We start from the raw sequence: 22,028 nt of genomic DNA on the forward strand, positions 1-22,028 counted from the left end.
GTTGAAAACATAGCAATTCTGAATTGACGGCTACCGCTCTAAATCCCTTACAGGTGTCATCCATAATAGAGTATCGTCCAGATTTTTGGATGATCTTGACTTGGTCCTTTTTTCATTCCGGGAGGATTCTTCTAGTTAGATACAAATAAATGGGGTAATTGCATTTGGTTGTCAAATATCGAGAACCATTACGTCCGTCTTATGAATGTTTGGCTATTGGATTACTTCTATTTTGTACGAACAGATCCTTGGCCCGTTCGGAATCGATGCTATCAAGTGGTTAGCTTCACAATTTTCTTCTACTCGATTTCCCCTTATTTATAGGCTTCTTCCATCTTGTTGGGCTTGAGCCATAAGTTGTTTAACTAAAGTCAAATATTTCTTTATTGAGGCGTCTTTTGCTTTGTATTTACTAACCATCTAGCTGTCTATAAGATTCAAGTCGCTTTTTTAAAATTGTTCGATCCGATTTTATGATGTTGAGCATTTGGATTCTCTAAAATAATGTTTCGTATTCTGTCGTACTGTTAGATAGCGCACTTTAAGGACATCCCTTCCTGAGCCTTCATATTAACATGATACTAGAGCCCTCTTTATTAAAGTTGCTATCAAACAATATTTTCACCTACTTTTATCATTATCGCATCCTTTGATTTGACTCGAAAAATCATTACACATCCTCCACTTATTTAGTAACAAGATTGCAACCTAAATGTAAGTTTAATTCAATTAAATTCCTTCAAAAATTGCCTTCCCTCTACGTGCCAGGTTTCAAACTTCTTACTTCTTTCTTTGTGCATAGTCAATGAAAATTTACTAAAATCTTTGGTGAATTCTGTTCTAATTTGGATCCACAAACTATTCAGGTTATTATGATTTATAACATTTCAACATTTCAATGATTCAGAATTCAATCTTGGACTAAAAGTATGCCCATGATTTCATATATGAAAAATAAGATCTCCACAATAATTGTCTTTCTATTTTCTACTGATTCTTTTTAAATTTGAATAATAAAATCGACAACTTCTAAATTTTAAAATTAACTCGAAGAATCCATCCAATTTAGATAAATTGAAACCAAATTATTAAAAAAAAAAAAAATTAAAAAACTAGCTAATACAAATTTGAAAATCTCTTCAATGCTAATCCTGTGAATTTATATCAACCTTGTTGATCCAACAACTTCTTAGCTTTCTTATATGCTATCTTCAAATACTCCCTAAACCTAACCAAATCAATTCTAACATTTTGTTCTTTCAAATATATTCTCATTATTTCATCCGACCACTTTTTCCCTTGGAACCCTATTGGATCCTTTATCAATTGGCTATTTCTATCATACTTATCCACCAAACTACTTTCCCCCACTCCAATTTTATACTCCATGTACTCCAATTCCATCCCCCTCCCCAAATTGCCAAAACACATTTCCGCAACCTTCTCGTTCCCTAGCGGCACCACTTGCAAGAACACCGACCCCGGCCTAAGAAACACCGCGTGTGTCAACGCTGCACCGTGCACCCCCACCATCGCATGACTCGAATTGATCAAATCATACGCTTGATGCAACGGAGTACTAGGTTTGGGTTCAAATACCGTAACCTCAAAACCAACGTCTTCGGCTAACCTTTTTACTCTCTTTTGATTCAAAATTACCCGCGCCACGTGACCACTTCGACTAGCCAACACTAACCGGGGTTTTTTGAACATGCGACGGGTGGTTATGTGACGACTGTAGGCCGAATTTAAGAAAGTGCGGAAATGGGTTAAGGTTTGTGAATTTGGTAACAACTTGGGGTTAATGGTCATAAATCCATGTGACATGAGGCCTATATTGGCTGAAGTAAAACAGTGAGTGGAGGTATCATTGTCTAGGTTTATGATTGGGTGTTTACTGAAAGTTTGTAAGATATCTGAGTATTTACTGACCCACCAATCACGAGCTTTGGATATGACGAGGATGAAATCTTGGTCGTCGGTGAAGATAGATTTAACGGTGATGTAGAGAGGGATGAGCCCGTCGTTGAAATCATGGAAGAAGTTTCCGGTGTAACCGCCCGCAGAGAATACTATGGCTGGATATTTGTGCTGGATTTCACATTGTGGGCTTGATGGGCCTGAAATTAGAGTGAGCTCTTTGATCCGTTGCATAGTGAAATTTTCCCATTTTCTGGGGTAAGGCCTGATTTTGTGGGCAGTATAGGGTAGTCGAGGGTCCACAGCATAGAATGTGGAGATCCTGGGATCCAATACAGTTGGGCCGTCGATCTTGCAGAAATCGTAGCCTCTGTTTGATCGGTCGCACCGGATGATTTCATGATACGGTGGTGGTGGTGGTGGTGGTGGTGTTGGTGGTGGAAGCGTTGAGCTCTGAATGAGAATTGTCTCCTCTGATTTCATATGTTGTTCTGATACTGCAATATACAAATTAAAATTACATTACATGAGATAATATGCTTAATGCAAGGAACTAATGGTTTAATTTGCGATTTATGGTAAATATTTGGCTAAAATATTTGGCTTTTTAGATTACACTGTATTCACATTTCTTAATTTTTGCTCAAATTGTACTTTTAAACAATTTATGATAAATAAATTTGAATTACAATTACAAAATTATTAAAAATGTAGTAAAATGAACATTTAAAAAAAATTATAAATTTCTTTTTGAAATCATTTAAGTGCCAGATTGGTTAGAAGAAAAAAAAACTAGCAATAACCAAACCGATCCGGCCGTATCAACCTAATTCTCCCATATTTTCACTTTACTCCGCAGTGGGATTCACTAATGCTGATTTCGAATCTTCAAAACTTTGTTTCTACCTTGAAGAGATTTATTAAAATATTTTATAGGCTTAATATATCACTTGTTCTGAATTTGTTTAAAAAAGTTGATTTACATGTATCTTATCAATCTGTTAGATTTACTTAAATTGTCATAATTAAGTCACCAAATCTATTAAAAAACATCATAAAAATGTACAAAACAGAAAGTTAATTTATTTTAAAGACTTAAATCACGAACTATACCTTTATTTTTTTTTAAGTTTTATTATAGATTTTTGATTGTTAATTTGTTTTAAGTTTCATTTTTTAAGTTAATTTGTTTTAAAAACTTAAATCACGAACTATGTCTTTATTTTTTATTTTAAAGACTTATATCTCTTTAAACAAATTCAGGTGACAAATGAATCACTCATAAGCAAGTTCAGAGGAGTTAAGAGGTAACTTTAAATAAATTCAGATTATAATCAAGTTTTTTTTTTTTACAAATTCAGAGGAGATGAGCTTATGGAACACAGTTTGCCGGGTCTGGAGTCTGTTGTGTCTTCTGAGCTAGTGGTTGATTCTGTTAATCCCCTCTTTGCTTCCAAGAATGAAGCTCAGGGGGCCCTGTAACATCCCTAAACCCTAACATATACATCTTCCCACATTCATATATGTTTTCATGATTGAATACATACATTTTAGATTCATCTCATTGGCATCGGAAGTTTCGTATGCATAATGTGATTATCATGCGATTAGTAGACGATTAGTGTGTCATTAAGATGTAACGATTGGTTAATTGAGTTAGGACTTAAATGAATGAATGAACATGTCCTTAATTGATTAAATTAGACTTGTGGAGGGCTGGAAATGAGTTTTGTGAACAAGCACCTCACTTAAGCATGATGTCACCCAAGATTGAGACAAAATGCACCTCTTCATTTCAAATGGATGTACACAACTCATTCTTTATGCTTTCCAGCCACAATTTCGACCAAAGCTTCAGCAAACTTTCCCTTTTCATACCCTAACATCCTCCAAAGAAAACTCTTCCAATTTCTTCCATTGTCAAGCCAAACAAGTTAAGTTAGGAAGCATACTAGGTGATAGACACAACTTGAAGGTTAGTATGTTGTTTTAGCTTGTTTTCTATGAGTTTGAGATTATGAAATACCTAGGTATGATGATAGGAGTTGTTGTGGATGAGTTATTATTGAGTTTGTTGAGTTTTGGTGTTGTTTGAAGTGGTTATAGGCTGTCCAAATGAAAGATATGTATCAAGTGCCCTAAACAGAAATCTAGGGTACTGCTTTCCGTCATTTTGGAGCATGTTTTTCATATTGATATTGTTCGAATTTGAAGATACATAAAGAATAAACTATGTTCCTATATGTGTTATGAAACTCTCTGTAAAATATGGGACTTTAATTCCATATATAGAGGAAGAAAACCTAGATGGATCATGACTGCCTCGAAATTGAATGTCATGTGCGGCAGCCATGTTGATGTAGCATTTTGAGGATCTTAGATTCCGAATTGGAGAAAGTTTCTTTATACAAAATTGTTTCTAACTACTGTAAAAGGATTTGGCAATCCATTGTGCTTAGTGTGAGCTAGGTTGAGTGCATTATGGTAGATGCAAAGCTGGGTAGTCTGTTTCTTGGCTGGAAACAGGACAGAATCATTTTGCATGCCATATATTGTGCAGAAGTGATATTAATGTGAATTTTGGATATGTTCTTCCCATATATGTCTAGTTTCAGTAGGTTCAATAATCAGGGAATTTGGATTCATATAGAGAAAGTTATGACCGAATGTGTGCAAGTAGGTCATGTGATGATCTAAGACAAAAGGATTAGATTGCATGAACTTTGTGGCATTAGTGTCTTGTAAATCATATAGCATTCCTTAGTTTATATTTTCATTAAGTTTATGTTAAGGCTAATTGGATCAATGTTATGTGACATTAGGAGGGCAAGGTGCAATTGAACGCACACCCGATCGTGTTGAATAGATCGAACCAAGTGCGACGGTAAGCATATTGCTTATATATGTGTATGAATGTATTGTGCCTTGTGAATTGTTGAGTGTGAGATGTGGTTGAATCTGATGTGAATGATGTGAATAATGTTTGAGTGTTTATGATACGTTATGATTGATAAGAAAGTGATATGATTGAGTATGTTGCAGTGTTATGAGCAAATACGGCATGTTGAGCCTTGTGCGCATACTGGAACTGGATAATGGTTGGATTATAAATGAATATGAGCTTGCTTAGATGGATATGTGAAATGGTCCAAGTTGAGAGTGCTATCCGAATATTGTGAGCCGGAAGCACATGTGTTGAGATATATGAGTACGTGAGTTGAGTGTAACTCCTCCGTAGCACAGATGATTGTATTCCGAATTTAGTGAGCCGGAATACAGATTGGGCCCAAGGACCATTTTATATATATTGTCTAAGTACAGCAAGGCCTTTCTAAAATAAGTATTACTATAATAAATGAAACAGGTGAATAAATTCTAACTTGGTACTGATGATATATTTTGATTTGTGCTCTTTACATTACTTTTGTATATACATAAATGCGTAATATGTTTATTGAGTAGGCAGCTCACCCCTTGCCAACAGATTTTACAGGTTAGGTGGAGTTCTTCTCGCTTAAGGTCGCACCAGCAGTGTCAGTCCATTCTCATCTAGGCATTTTGGAGTCTTGTGATGTACTTTTATTTTGTAAATCCTCTATGCAGGATAATGACTTAAACGTGTATTGTAAATGCTTTCTCTTATGTATAAGATGTAAAGTTTATATGAGATTGAAGTTTATATGATTGAGTATTGAAAGCATGTCTATAACTGATATTGTGTGAGATATCATGTGATCTAAGTGAGGGGGTTACATTTAGTGGTATCAGAGCGGGTCTACTTTCCTAGGGATTTGGTTGTGTATGACTTGTTTTGGATTCCTAGGTTAAGACCACATAATCATATTTTCTTATGCTAAAGCATGTTGACATGGTCATGTTTCATGTAGGGTTATGGAGTCTGATGGTGAGAATGGACAATCTGGTAATGTGTCTAGTCATGGTTCGGTTGGTCATGTTCATGAGTCTGGGGGCTCAGAACATATAGGAGCTTCAGGACATGCAGGTTATCCACAGGGTTACAACCAGTTTGAAGAAATGATGGGAATCTATTTGGCTCAAGGTCAGCCTCAACCACGTGTTCAAGCTCGTCGAGATGCGCCAATCTTTGATAAAAAATTTCAAAGGCTTAAAAAGATGGGTGCAACAGAGTTTGAGGGTAGCACAGATCCTGATATAGCTGATAAATGGTGGGCCAAGATTGAAGATGTACTTGGGAACACAGAGTGTCGTCTGGACTCAATGGTCAAATATGTTTCTAATCTTTTCACTGGTGAAGCTTTAGAATGGTGGAGATCTATAAAAAGGACAAGAATTAGAACTGAAATAACATGGGATATTTTCAAGAAGTTGTTCACTAATAAGTACATGTCAATGATATACAAAGATAGGAAACAAACAGAGTTTTTAACCCTTATGCAGGAGGATATGTCTGTGGCTGAATACGAGCTTAAGTTTAACACCTTAGCCAAATATGCACCTGCAAATGTGGCTACAGAAGAAGCAAAATGTCGTAGGTTTGAACATGGTCTACACCCAGATGTTAGAATGGGGATTCATGCACATGAAACGAGCTTTAGATTGTTAGTAGAATCTTCACTCAGAGCTGAGGAAATTGTGAAAGATAGAGAACAACTTTTTGTAACCAAAAGGGCTAGATTTGATACAGAGGGTCAGTCTAGCAGGCCAACAAAGAGAGGTGGATTCTCAGTTTCTTCTAGAGGCTATTCTCACCAATTTAGAGGTAGTAGTAGTATCCATCGTGGTGGGACTAGATCACGGGGCGGATTTGGAGATGTTTTGAGTAGTGCTCCATCTGTGGGTAGTAACAGATTTTCAGGTGGTCGGTTTAATAGTGGGTATAGAGGAGGAGCGAGAACAACATCTTTTCCAACTTGTCAGACATGTGGACGGGTACACAGAGGTGAGTGTTGGGGACCTTCCCTGGTTTGTGGAAGATGTGGCCGATCTCACACAGGAGAGTGTTATGGTTCATTTAAGAAGGGCACATGTTTTGAGTGTGGAGAAACAGGCCATTATCGTAACAATTGTCCCTTATTAGTTGATAGAGGAGAGAGAGTTCAACCTCAGTCTAATATAAGAGGTGGTGCAGCTGGAGTGGATAGAGGCAGAGGCAGAGGTCGAGGAGGAGGTAGAGGGGGTAGACATGATGCTCCTATGGGTGGACAGACACAAAATTTACCACGAAATAGAGCCTTCAATATGACGAGGGGTGAAGCTCAAATAGCACCAGAGGTTATATCCGGTACAATTTCTATCCTTGATACCTTAGCTTTTATTTTGATTGACCCTGGATCCACTCATTCATACATAACACCTGAGTTTATATTGAAAATAAATGGGAAGGTAGAACCATTAGGATATGATGTGGGAGTTATCCTACCAGTTGGGAATCATGTTATTGTAAATCAGGTTCTGAGAGATTGTCCTATAAAAGTGAGGGGAAGTGAGTTCTCTATAGATTTAGTAGTTATGGGGTTTAGAGAATTTGATATTATTTTGGGGATGGATTGGCTGTGTAAATATGAAGCTAAAGTTGATTGTTGTTCAAAGGAAGTTGTGTTACATTTTACTTCAGAGTCAACTGTGTTATTTGTTGGGGAGAGAAAGGTTGTGCCGTCTCGTTTAATATCTGCAATTCAAGCAATCAGATGGATGAGAAGTGGGTGTGAGGCATATTTAGCTCATGTTGTGGATACTAGGGAGGATGGAGGCAAATTGGAGAATATTCCAGTAGTGAGAGATTTTGCAGATGTATTCGTAGATGAACTACCAGGATTACCACCTCATAGGGAGATTGATTTTCCTATTGAGACCATGCCAGGAGTATCTCCTATATCAATTGCTCCATATAGAATGGCTCCAATGGAATTACAAGAATTGAAGAAACAAATAGAAGAACTACTTGAGAAGGGGTTTATACGACCTAGTACTTCACCGTGGGGAGCACCTGTATTATTTGTGAAGAAGAAAGATGGTAGTATGCGACTGTGTATCGATTACAGACAATTAAACAGAATGACAGTGAAAAATAAGTATCCATTGCCTCAAATTGATGATTTGCTAGATCAACTTAGAGGAGCTCGTCATTTTTCAAAGATTGATCTAAGATCGGGCTATTGGCAGTTGAGAGTTGCCGAAGCTGACATACCTAAAACTGCTTTTCGTACAAGGTATGGTCATTTTGAGTTTCTTGTGATGCCTTTTGGCTTGACTAATGCTCCTGCAGCTTTCATGGCATTAATGAACAAGACTTTTCAGCCATATCTAGATAAGTTTGTTGTGGTGTTCATTGATGATATCCTAGTGTACTCAAGAACTGTGGGTGAGCATGAACAACATTTGAGAATTGTTTTGAAAATTTTAAGAGATAATCAGATGTATGCAAAGCTGAGCAAATGTGAATTTTGGATGGATGAAGTTGTATTCCTTGGTCATGTGGTGTCAGGTGAAGGGGTTCAACCCGACCCTTCCAAAATTAAAGCTATTGATGAGTGGGAACCGCCAAAGAACGTTACAGAGCTTAGGAGTTTTCTTGGGTTAGCTGGTTATTACAGGAGATTTGTAGAGGGTTTTTCTCTAATTGCAGGTCCATCAACTAAATTGCTGAGAAAGGGAGTTGTATTCCAGTGGAATGATAAATGTCACCAAAGCTTTGAGGAACTAAAGAAGAGATTGACTTCCACACCAGTGTTAGTGTTACCTTCTGAAGGTGGTGGCTTTGTTGTTTATACAGATGCCTCGGGACAAGGTTTGGGATGTGTTCTAATGCAAAATGGGAAAGTTATTGCATATGCTTCTAGGCAACTGAGACCTCATGAGATGAATTACCCCACACACGACTTAGAGTTGGCAGCAGTCATCCATGCATTGAAGGTATGGAGACATTACCTATATGGGGAGACATTTCAGATTCTCACTGATCACAAGAGTTTGAAGTACATCTTTACACAAAAGGAGTTGAACCTAAGACAAAGGAGATGGATTGAGCTATTAAAAGATTATGATTGTACAATAGATTACCATCCAGGAAAAGCTAATGTGGTTGCAGATGCTTTGAGTAGAAAGAGTGTTGATATTGTGGCTAGTACGAAGAGTTATAGTTTGAATTCACTAGTGGATATGCGAGCCATGGATGTGCAGTTAGAAGTAAATGAAGTAACAGGTTTGATGGCTACACTACGGGTAAAACCAGATTTGAAAGAAAGGATCCAAGAAGCACAGTGGCATGATCCTTATTTATAGAAAATGAGAGATCGTGTACAACAAGGTAAGAGACCTGATATTTCTGTGGAAGATGATGGGACTATGATGTTAGGAAGTCGATTATGTGTTCCAGATGTAGCAGATTTAAGATCAGAAATTTTACAGGAAGCACATAATTCTCCTTATGCTATGCACCCAGGAATGACAAAGATGTACAGAAATTTGAGACCTTTTTACTGGTGGCCTACAATGAAGAAAGATGTATCTGATTTTGTTTCCAAATGTTTGACATGTCAACAGGTTAAAGCTGAGCATCAAGCTCCCGTGGGAAAACTAAAACCTTTAACCATACCAAAGTGGAAATGGGAGAGGATCACTATGGATTTTGTGATGGGATTACCAAGAACAAGGCGTAGACACGATAGTATATGGGTGATAGTAGATAGACTTACGAAATCTGCTCACTTTCTACCGGTTCAACAGACAGACTCGATGGATAAATTGGCTAGACTTTATGTGGAACAAATTGTGAGATTTCATGGAGTACCTATATCTATTGTTTCAGATCGTGATCCTAGATTCACATCTAGATTTTTGGGCAGTTTGCAACACTCCTTGGGAACAAAATTGCATTTCAGTACAGCTTTTCATCCACAGACAGATGGACAATCAGAAAGAACTATTCAGACCTTAGAGGATATGATGAGAGCTTGTGTTCTTAATTTTCAAGGTGAGTGGGATATACATTTACCTCTTATGGAGTTTGCTTATAATAATGGTTATCATTCGAGTATAGGCATGGCACCTTATGAGGCATTATATGGAAGACCGTGTAGAAGCCCTATATGTTGGGATGTTGAAGGAATGAGGCAATTGGAAGGACCTGAGTTAGTCCAGGAAACGGTTGAGAAGATCAATGTCATAAAGAAGTATTTAAAAGCTGCACAGGAACGTCAGAAAGCTTATGTGGATCAGCACCGAAGGGAGATGGAATATAAAGTTGGAGATAAAGTGTTTTTAAAAATATCCCCATGGAAAGGAATAGTTCGTTTTGGTAGAAGAGGGAAGTTGAATCCAAGATACATTGGGCCTTATGAGATCATTGAGAGAGTTGGACCATTGGCTTATAGGTTAGCTTTACCACCAGAATTGTCTTTAATACATGATTTATATCATGTGTCAGTATTAAGAAGATATAGATCAGACCCAAGTCATATGATTCCTGAACCTGAGATTGCAATAGTGAACACAGACTTGACTATTCGTGAGCAACCTTTAGAGATTTTGGGACGAGAAATGAAACGACTCAGAAACCATGAAATTCCAATGGTTAAGGTGAGATGGAGTCATAATCAAACACTTGATGAGGCAACTTGGGAGGTAGAAGAAAATATGAGGACACAATATAAAGTTTATATGAGATTGAAGTTTATATGATTGAGTATTGAAAGCATGTCTATAACTGATATTGTGTAAGATATCATGTGATCTAAGTGAGGGGGTTACAGGCCCCCTGGTTCAGGCGGCTCGAAAAATGAAGGAAACTAATGAGGGTAGTTCTTCTATTCTTACTGGTGGACCTGGAATTGGGAATCCAATGGGGGTTATTAAACCTGGCTTGAAAAAGCCAAAGGGCAAACAAAAAAGCATCCAGAATTCCTTGGCTTTTTCAGAGAAGATGGGACTTGCGGGTACCTCGGTGAGGCTCTTAGGAGCCCCTAGTAAATACCTGGCTTAGGTAGGTTGGTGCGGTCAGTCTCCTCCTTTCTATGGACTTGTTGTGCTGGAATGTTAGGGGTGCGGCTAGCAAGGCTACCCGTATCCATATTAATGACCTAATTAAACAGTTTAACCCCTCGTGTTTTGCTTTACTGGAAACTAAGATTAGTGGAGAGAAAGCAGATGAGGTGGTTAATAAGTTTAAGAACTGGAGGTGTGTTAGATCGGAGGCTACTGGCCGAGCTGGTGGGATCTGGCTTTTCTGGAGGCCAGATCGGATTCATTTTGATGTTATTAGTATCGATAAGCAGTTCATTCACTGTAAAGTGAGCATTTCTGGTATTACTCCCTTCTTGACTACCCTTGTGTATGCTGATCCGATCTTAGTTAATCGCAAACGGCTGTGGGAGATCCTCTTTTCAATGAGTGGCAGAATCTTTGAGCCCTGGTTTATTGCGGGAGACTTTAATGATATCGGCCTTATGAGTGACCAGAGAGGAGGTTCCAATCATTATGTTAATCGCTGTCTTCACCACAAAAATAATATGGATTTATGTGGGCTTTCCGACTTGGGGGCTTTGGGTCATAGATTCACTTGGAAACGCAATAGTACCTTTGTTCGTTTGGACAAGGTCTATGCTAATGTGGCTTCCCTGACTTCTTTCCCTGAGTGTTCTGTTTTAAATCTTCCGTTCCGTCATTCGGACCATTGCCCTATTTTGTTTAGACTTTTGAGAGGCAACCGGCCTAGGGGGAAGAGACCGTTCCGGTACCAGCTGGCATGGGAGTCCCATCCTAAGTTTAAGGAGTTCGTCCAAGATAATTGGAAACCTCATTCGAATGTCCTGTAAGCTTCTGAAGGGTTCAGGAAGAAGGTGCTTGGTTGGAATAAGAATGTCTTTGGGCACATTATTAGAAGAAAGAATAAGTTGTTAAAAAGGATGGAGGGCGTTCAGCGTTGGTTGGATGTGAGGTTTGATCACAGTTTAGATGGCCTCCTTAGAACCCTTCAGAAGGAGCTGGAAGTTGTGCTTAGGCGGGAGGAGCTTCTCTGGTTCCAGAAGTCTAGGAAATCCTGGATTAGGGATGGGGATCGTAATACCAGGTACTTCCATATGTCTACTATGATCAGGCGGCAGAGGAATAGAATTGAGGCTATCAAAGATTCTGATGGGGAGTGGGTGTATGAAGATGAGGTGATTCGGAATTTGGCTCTGGAGTTCTATAAGGAGCTTTTCAAAGAGGATCATGTTCAGCTGGAGAGGGCTCACTCTATTGCTACCTTTCCTTTGATTAGTGAGGATATCAGTCAGAGTGCCTTTCTTCCTATTTCCCAAAAAGAGATTGACCATGCCATCTTCAGCATTGGGGCGTCTAAAGCGCCTGGTATTGATGGTCTTCCAGCTGGCTTCTACCACAAGCACTGGGGTGTTGTGAAGGAGGGTATCTATGAGTTTATCATAGGTGTGTTCAATGGGTCTAAGGATATTGAGCTGGTTAATAGAACTCTCCTGGTCCTTATTCCTAAAATTGATAAGCCTTCTTCCTTTTTGCATATAAGACCCATCAGTCTTTGTAATGTTCTTTACAAGACGATTACAAAAATTGTGGCTAATAGAATCCGTGGCATTCTTCCGGAGATCATTTGTCAGAATCAGGGTAGTTTTGTACCCGGTAGACAAATGATGGATAATGTGGTGATTGCCCAAGAAATGGTGCACACTATGAAGATTAGGAAAGGGAAGAAAGGCATTGTGGCTCTTAAGCTGGATTTGGAGAAGGCCTATGATCGCATCAACTGGAACTTCCTGATGGAGAGTCTGGAGAGAGCTAGGATCCCGGACAGTTGGAGAAATCTTATTAAGGTTTGTATTACTTCTCCTGTGTTTCAGGTTATGGTGAATGGGGATATGTCGGAGGAGTTCTCTCCGGGTCGGGGCATCCGTCAGGGTGATCCTATGAGTCCCTTCCTTTTCGTTATTGCTATGGAGAGGCTGTCCCACCTTATTCAAGATGCCATTGATATTGGGATTTTCCACCCGGTGGCCATCAACAGTTTCTGTCCCCAGGTGACCCACTTATTCTTTGCGGACGATGTCCTTATCTTTCTTGAAGGTAATGAGGAGCAGTTGAGTGTCATTATGGATATTCTGGATTGTTTTTGTTCGGCCTCTGGTCAGAGACTTAATATCCAGAAATCTAGGATGATGTGCTCTAAGAACATGAATCCGAGAATTTGTAAAAGATTAAGTGATTTGTCTGGTATTCCTCTTACTAATTCTCTTGGGAAGTATCTGGGGATTCCTCTCCATAGTGAGAGAGTGTCTAAAGTTTCTTTTAAAGATACTTTGGATAAAGCCAACACGAGGTGTGCCACGTGGAAAGCCAAGACTCTCTCCCTCGCTGGCCGTCTGACTTTAATTCAATCTGTGAATTCCGCTGCTCCCAACCACATCATGCAGGCTTGTCAGCTTCCGAATCCTATGCTTAATGATCTTGATAAGATTAACCGAAGGTTCCTGTGGGGGGAAGCTGCGGAGGGAAGAAAGATCCACCTGGTGCCTTGGAGTGAGGTTTGTCAGCCCAAAGATTCAGGGGGTTTGGGCATTAGGAGAGCTAAGGATAATAATAAAGTTTTATTAATGAAACTCCTTTGGCGTATGTGGCAATACCCCTCCTCTCTCTGGGTTCGCCTTCTTTGTGGTAAGTATTGAAAAGATAAGATCTTTGGGGGCCCGAAAGAGAGAGTTATCAATTGTTCCTTCCTCTGGAAAGGGCTTAGCGCCGTTTTTGCTGAGTTTTGCTCGGGGGTTGGTCTGGATGTGGGTAATGGTAAGTCCATAAGCTTCTGGTTTGATACCTGGATTGGGGATAAACCTTTAGTGGATGTGTGCACTTCCCCCCCCCCCCCCCCCCCCCCCCCCCCCCCCCCCCCGCCTAGTGATATCCAAAACTGGAGGTTAGCCGATGTGGTGGACTCTGAAGGGGACTGGGTTTGGCCTAAATTTGATTCTTTCTTTAGCCTTGAGACTCTCCTTAGAGTTAGAGGAGTGAAGGTGAGTAATCAAGAGGAAGACATGGATAAGCATTGCTGGGCGCTGACTAACAATGGAGTCTATTCTTGCAAATCTGCCTTTGAAGCTTTTTCCCTTAACAGGACTGATAATCCCTCGGATATTTGGAAGACCATTTGGTCCCTTAAAATCCCCTACCGCATGAGGAGCTTCCTGTGGCTGGGCGTTAAAGACAGATTACTTACTAACTCAGATAGATACAGAAGGCATTTGGTGACCTCTGGAGCTTGCGGTAGATGTAGAGGCCATGTTGAATCGTTGTGCCACGCTCTTAGGGATTGCCCTAAGAGTGAAGAGGTTTGGAAGAAAATTCTCCCTCATCATACTTTCTCTTCCTTCATGTCCCATTCTGTGAACGACTGGTTCTCAGATGGTATTAGGGGAAAGTTATTGTCTTATATGGAGCATGGGGACATTTTCTTTGCCATTATCTGTCATCAAGTGTGGAAATGGAGGAACGAGGAGATTTTTGATAATAAAGCTGTGCTTTTGCCTAACTTAGCTGAGTTCTTCTTGAAGAAACTCTCCTCTATTATTGATAGTTTCAAAGGTGAGTCCCTTGCCAGATCTTCCCCGAGTAGTGATGTCCACCTCGTGAGCTGGAGCAGGCCGAGAGAGGGGGTTGTGAAGCTGAATACTGATGGTTCCTACCTCAGTAATGGTAAGATTGCTGCCGGAGGTGTTCTTAGGGATGCGGAAGGCGCCTGGCTTTCTGGGTTTACCCAGAATTTGGGTTTGGGTTCTTCCTTCTCTGCGGAGCTCTGGGGCATTCTCTCTGGGATCCAGCTGGCGATTAGGCTGGGTGTTAAGAGGCTTTCTGTGGAGTCAGATAACTTGGAGGCTATCAATATGATTTTGGGTAGTCATGTCATGGGTCTTCATAGCCGCAACCTTATTAAAGCTATTAAGAGGCTTAGCCCCTCATTTGATATCCTTGAGTTCAGCCACATTTTCCGGGAGCAGAACCGTGTTGCAGATCACTTGGCGGCGGCAGGCCATGAGGGGGTGTTAGGTGTTTCTACCCTTACCGTTCCCCCTATCGCTCTTTCTCCTCTTCTTTTAGAGGATAGGATTGGGGTTAGCTTTCCTAGGCTAATCCCGGTGTAGTTGCTTGTTTTGCTTTGCTTTCCTTTCCTTTTCTACCAAAAAAAAATATATTAAACCTATTTTATACTAGTCAACTATTGAGTTTTTTTTTTTTTAAGTCAACTATTGAGCTAAACGGCATGTATGAATCATGCAATATTTTGTCTTAAAAGAATAGTAAATTGTATTTTAAAATAATCTGATATTATGACTCGCCATCAGTATAATAATAACAAAAAAAATTCTCATACTAGGTGATTGGAGAAGGTGTTAAGGAATTAAAATGTGAAGATAAATTATAATTTAAAAGGGTAATTAATTTATTAGTCCCTATATTTTGACAAAATACACTGTTTAGTCCATGTATTTTCAAAAACACACGGTAAGGTCTCTAACCTTTTTCACAATGAACTGTTTAGTCCCTAACGTTTTTTTCGGTGAACTGTTTAGTCCCTGCCGTGAGACTCTCATGAAGATTTTGTTGGTTAATTTAGATTTGAGTCAAAATCTATTTAAAAAAAATGTAATGCCTTAACTACCCTTTATCAGAAAATCAAATATATAAGACAGTTATCTTCATTGTTTCTCATCTCTGCGTTCTTCTAGTTGATTTCAGTCGATTACGGGTTAGAGATTCAATCATTTCTCAATTTTTTTAGCGCGAGTTGTGAGAGAAAGACATAAAGGTGTGAATTGTTTTTGACTAGTAAATAGTAAAGGGTAATTTAGTCATTTTCGAATTCATAAACGGTAAAAAATCTAATAAATAGACGGAAGGGCTAAACAGTTCACTGAGAAAAAAGTTAGGGACCTTATCATGTGTTTTTGAAAATACATGGACTAAACAGTGTGTTTTGTCAAAATATAAGAACTAATAAATTAATTACCCAATTTAAAAATATAAATTAATCCATTCTAATATCATATGTCTAATCTATCTTATGAATGTATAAATTGTTAATTAGTTACAATTTTACTAAATCTTATAAAACAGGAATGAAAAGGAAGAATTTATTATTCCTTGATTCAATGAATATGACCGCAATGTCAGTGGTATAAAAACACAAATGGAAGTGCTATGCACACAAAAGAGGAAAAAATTAATAGTTGTACAATAACGATGACCTACGTTCACATCGTTATTGTATGCTATGCTATTGTATATCCTATCGTGCACCTTTGTGACTCAGCCATGGTCATTTTCTTATGTGGAATCATCATAAATCCTACGATTGTCATCACTCTTGATCTTTATTTCATCAGCCCCCCTCAAACTAGGTGTGTAGATGTCTACCAAGCCGAGTTTGGATTTGAATTTGATGAAGTCAAATATCTTGCTGCAATTTTTCACGCACAATATGAAAGTCAATGCGATGCGCTTTGTTCTCTCATGAAAGATAGGATTGTGGGCAATGCATAGTGATTGTCACAAAAAAAAAAAGAATTGATGGCTCGTGTGAATGCTGTTAAAGTCTCGTAAGAGAAAGAGTAGCCTCCTTAACTCACAAATAGAGGCAACCATGGCTCTACACTCGACTTCTGAAGAGCTACGAGAAATTGTCGGATGTTTCTTTAAACGCTAAGAAATAAGAGAGCTTCCAAGGAACACACGAAAATATATTATAGACTTTCGTGTTTCAAGGGACATTGCCCAATCCGCATCAGTGAAAGCTTTGATCTTGGTGGCTTGACCGATGGCTGGAAAGAAAAGGCCCTGGCCAGGGGAGTGTTTGAAGTATCTTAAGACTCTTTATGCTCTGTGGATGTCATCTTGAGTGGGATTGTTCAGATGTTGACTGAGTTGATGCACAATGAAACAGATTTTCTGGCCTAAAGTGAGTCAAATAAAGGAGTTTTTCGACGAGTTGCCTATAAGTAGGAATGACGCTTATCACAACAGGATTTTCTGAGGGTTTAGAGTTTGGTGTAACAGGTGCGAGGACTGGCTTTGCACCTAGAAAACCTTGGTCTTAGAGTAACTCAAGACAGTACTTTTGTTCGTCGAAATGAATTACCTTCGATCTTTTTGCCACTTCAAAACCTAAGAAATACTTCAAAGGCCCAAGGTCCTTGATACTGAAAAGTTTATGTAAATAAGATTTTACAGAATGTACTTCATTGTTGCAATTGCTTGCCAGTAGCAAGTCATCCACATATGCTAAAACGACCAAGAATTTGTCATTTCCAATTTTCACAAACAATGATGGGTCTGCAGGAGCTTGTTTAAAACCAAAGTCTTTCCAAGCTGATGTTAGCTTATGGTTCGATTGCCTGAGCCTATACAACAATTTATGAAGCCTGCATACAAAACCTGGTTGTAAATTTGGGGCTTGATACCCCTCTAGCATACTCATGTAGACCTCACTAATGTCTCCATGGAGATATGCGTTATTTATATCCAACTGTTCCAGGAACCAACCATGCATACTAAATAAAGCTATAAGCATTCTGATAGTAATGATTTTTCTCCACAGGGGCGAATGTTTCATTGAAATCTATCTCTGCCTTTGGGTAAACCCATTTGCAACCTTGCTTTGTATTTCTCCACCTTACCAACAACCTCATATTTTATCTTAAATACCCATTTGCAACCGATGGACCTCTTTCCAAGTGGCAATTATGCGATAGACCACGTACTGTTTGTTGTCAGTGCTTTTAGTCCAGTTTGGATGGCTTCCCGCCAGTGAGGTGATTGGATTTCCTTCTCATATGATTGGGGTTCTTTGTGACAAGATATTTTGATGGAAATGCTCTTTTGGATATGTTTAGGTTGTCATGAGATATTTGTTTGTATAATGAATGAGGGGTATTAAGAAGGGATTTTGAGGTCACGTTATTGAGAAGACTATGATGGTAGTCCTGTAGGTAGTTTGGAGGGTGTCTCTACCTAGCGGATCTTTTAGGGGCAGCATTATGTGATTTAGGCTGGGTTGGATTCTCATTTATGCGGTTCTCTTCCAAATTTGGTGGAGCTGGATTGGTGTTTTTTAGTAATGGTGGTTCCGGTGTTGGGTTTTGTGGATGTTCAGGCTCAGGGGTGCTATAATCCTTGACATTGTTATTAGTGGTTACATTTGGCAATGGTAAGGGTGGCATATATCAGGAGGAGTCCGTGCCTTTGTCATAGGGAAATATGTTCTCATAGAATTGGACAATTCTAGAGACAAAAAATTTCTTAGTTTGAAGGTTCATGAGTTTGTAGCCTTTGGTTCTTGTATGATATCCTATGTATACACACTTGATGGCTCTAGGGGTCAATTTTGTCATATCTCTGTCAAGTGTTGTTGCAAAACACAAGAAGCCAAAAACTCTCAAGTCATTCCAGTTTGGGGAATGTTTATGAAGCAAAGTGTAGGGTATGCAGTTCTTAGTGGAATTGGTAGGGAGCATGTTCGTTAAATGCACATTGTGTGTTGCTGCCAAGGGCCAAAAACTGTTTGGTATTTTACTCTAGAAGAGCAAAGCTCTTGTGGTGTTTAAAATTTCCTATTGTTTTCGCTCCACAACTACATTCTATTATGGAGTTTCAAGACAACTTGTTTGGTGCAGGATGCAAAACTTTGCACAGAAATCGGGCATTAGAAACTTCGCTCTGTTATCTAACCTAATAACCTTAATTTGCTTGTTGAATTGTGTCATAGCATATTGGTTAAAGGTCTCAATAGCTTCCCTCGTTTTAGATTAAATTTCATTCAATACAACCACACAAATCTGATATGAGCATTAGTGATAGAGAGAAAATAATGCTTTTCATTGAAGGAATATTTAAGAGGTCCCCAAATATCCAAATGGATCAAGTCAAAACATCTAACAGCTCTATTACAACTAAGATTAAAATTGTTTCTTTTCTGCTTAGCCAAATGGCATACATCACAAGAAAAATGTTTGGGAGAATTAGCTAAAGCATGTAAGAAATGTGACAAATGTCACTTCTTTGAATTAAAGGGTGCCCCAATCTCATCTGCTAAAGGGTGGATGTTGTTGATTGTCTGGTGTTTGATGCAGCAAAGTGTTTGGGAATTGGCTTGTCTAAGTGGTAGAGTCCATCTCTCAAGCTAGCAGAGCCAATCTTCTGAGAGTTCTCATCCTGTATAACACAGTTCTTGGAGGTGAAATATAGGCAAAGATTTGAGTTCTCAGTCAATTTACTACTAGATATCATATTGTAGTGAAATTGTGGTACATATAGGGCATTTTGAAGAATGAGATTGGGGTGTAATTGAACATCCCCTAAGTGAGTGACGAGAATGTTTTGGTTATTGGGTAGTTGAATAGAGAAATTAGATGCAATTCTACAATGCATGAAATATTTGGGGTCATAAACTACATGATATGTGGCCCTAGTATCAATTATCTATTTACTTTTATGCATAGGTGCTTGATAAGTAGAAAGTATCTTACCAGAGAAGGGAGTTGGCAGCATGTAATTGATGTTGACTGAAGCTATGTGTGTTTGAGACCCACTTGATGAGGCTCCTCCATTTGTTTTCATTTGAGGTAGTAGACTGAGTATGTGATCATACTGAGTTTTGGTGAAACCATACCTCTCTTGGTCTTGTTCTATGCAATTATTGTTGTTAAATTCAGTGAAGTCACACTGCTCCTCATTGCCATCATTTTGAGACTCTTGATTTGCTCTATGTTGCCTTTGATTCCTTGGTCCTCCTCCTCTGTTTCTGTTTCCATATCTAGGGGGAACCCATGTTTCCGATAGCAAAATATCCTCAGAGTGGCTCTTTTTGCCGCAGTGTGTACATGTGGAAAGATTGTTTGAGGTTTTCTTGGGATTATAACTGTTGTTTTGTTGAAATCTGGGTGGTTTTGAATTGTTTGAAATATTTACAGGAAAAGCAGTAGGTTCATGGTGAGTTTAGGTATGTATTTGGGAGTTGGTTTGCCTCTCATATTGAATATTGAGGTTAAAGACACGGTTTAATGGAGGTAGAGGTTGCATAAGTAAAATTTGAGAGCAAACAGTTTGGTAATTACTGCTTAGCCCCTAAGATAAGTAATAACTTTATCAGAATGAAGATAGCTCCTAAACTTGCTAATAACACCACAAATGCGAGCAGGAGCATAAGAGCACTTAGGCAGAGGCATGTAATTAAGCAGCTGATCCCATAAAATTTTCATTTTGGTATAATAATCAATGATTGTGATAGAACCTTGTTTGAGCGATTGAATCTCTTTCTGAAGTTCCAAGATCCTGATGTTGTCACCTTGCAAAAATTGATCCTTCAGATCATTCCACACAGAACACGCAGATTCGATATAGATTATGCTCTCGCCAATTTGAGGCGAAATAGAGTGCATGATCCATGAAAGCACCATGGTCTTGCATGTCTCCCAGATCTTAAAGTTTGTGGCGCTAGATTCGGGCTTCTCTATTGATTCGTCAATGAAACTGTATTTGTTCTTCGAAATGAGAGCTATTCACATGGATCTCGACCACTGGTGATAGTTTTCACTGGTGAGAGGGGCATTGACAATAACCAGTGTTGGATTCTCATTTGCAGGTAAAAAGAAAGGATTGGATGGCATAATCACATCCATTAATGTGGAAGTTTTTAGGATATTGATTTGGATAGAGTTTATGTGCTCTGATACAATCTTACAAAAGAAGAATGAAAAGGAAGAATTTGTTATTCCTTGATTCAATAAAATATGACTGAGTGGTACAAATACACAAATGTGATGTTGTGCACACAAAAATAGGAAAAAGCTAACAGTTGTACAATAACGGTGACCTAGAATACTAAAAGGGGGGGAAAATGATATGCTATTGTCTGTCCTAGATGCACTCTTGTGACTCAACCATGGTCATTCTGTGATGTGGAATCATCATCAATCCTACGATTGTCATCACTCTTGATCTTTATTTCATCACTAAACACTAACTATTAATTAATTAATAACAAACCGTTAACATTACAACAACAACTATCAACTATCCGTTAAATAGATCTTTAATCTCATACGAGTACCTTCTTAATATTGTATGTAACTGAAAAAGGACTCCACTCTTTCTCCAATTTCAATCTAATGAATTTTAGTTTTAACTTTTTAAAACGGTATACGAAAATATAAATGTTTGTTTGTTATTTACTGTGTGTATTGTTATTATTGTTGTTTACTGTAGCTAATAGATGTCAGATAACATTAGATGATTTCTCGTTATTAGAGATCATTTCTCAATTCTAACCAAACACTAATTTATCTCCTTACAAAAAAAGCAAAAGAATACTAAACCCATTACTCATATGAGGTAGATCAAAATTCAATTGTATAGAGGTGAAGTAGTCTTCCTGAGTTTTTCAAGACACTATAAATCTTGGTTTTCAAGCTTGTTAAAAAATCTATGCATCAACACAGTGAGAATTATAATAAGAACATAATTACCAGAGAACTATATGAATAATATATAAAACTAAAAAGAGGAATTAAATAAATACCTGGATTGTGATGAGAATTGAAAGCTGTTGATCTTGAAATCGAAGAAAAAGAGATTTGGAGGATGAAGAATAATAGAAAAAAGATGAAACATATTAATCCTATTTTAGAATATTTTCTCTTGTTCTTCAGCACCATCACCACTTATATTATTTGAATTTTTTACACAGAGAGAGAGAAAGAAGAATGGAGAAGATGGAGACAGGAAAGAAGAATTTTCATTAAGAGAATGTCATTTGGTATATATGGTAATGAAATCATGTTACAGCTCAACTTTCTGTTTATTCTTTTCTTTTTAATTTAGGTCAAACATCTTATGTGTTTCTCATTTTATTCTATTTCTCTCAACTCACCATTTCATTTTCACAATTTCACGTTTCTCTCGATCCTTTATATATATCTATATATATAATATAAAACAGTAACGATGGAGCTGAGGTGTCGACTCCTCGATTTTTATTGATTAAAAATAAAAATATTTATTTATCTTTTTTCTTTAACTTTTATTAACATTAATAAACAAATATTGCCAACCAAATTATTAGATTTAAGATG

General features: G+C 38.3%; 1 protein-coding gene across 2 annotated transcripts; it reads right to left on the reverse strand.

The window, feature by feature from the left end:
* Positions 1-1,164: 1,164 nt before the first annotated feature.
* LOC136217797 (xylan glycosyltransferase MUCI21-like) lies at positions 1,165-21,691 on the reverse strand. 2 transcript variants are annotated; one of them, XR_010683544.1, is made up of 3 exons: positions 21,476-21,614; positions 19,425-20,633; positions 18,733-19,110 (listed from the first exon to the last, which is right to left on the reverse strand). XR_010683544.1 is itself a non-coding variant. In XM_066004455.1 (2 exons), the coding sequence occupies exons 1-2, from the start codon at positions 21,609-21,611 to the stop codon at positions 1,165-1,167; spliced, it is 1,389 nt and encodes a 462-aa protein (XP_065860527.1). In that variant the 5' UTR covers positions 21,612-21,691. The 2 variants fall into 2 exon arrangements, 1 of the variants encoding a protein (XP_065860527.1); XM_066004455.1 differs by lacking the exons at positions 18,733-19,110; positions 19,425-20,633 and adding an exon at positions 1,165-2,417 and having other exon boundaries at positions 21,476-21,691.
* Between the last annotated feature and the right edge of the window lie 337 nt (positions 21,692-22,028).

This window comes from Euphorbia lathyris, chromosome 2 (assembly GCF_963576675.1).
Source record: "Euphorbia lathyris chromosome 2, ddEupLath1.1, whole genome shotgun sequence".
In the NCBI taxonomy this organism is placed as follows: Eukaryota; Viridiplantae; Streptophyta; class Magnoliopsida; order Malpighiales; family Euphorbiaceae; genus Euphorbia; species Euphorbia lathyris.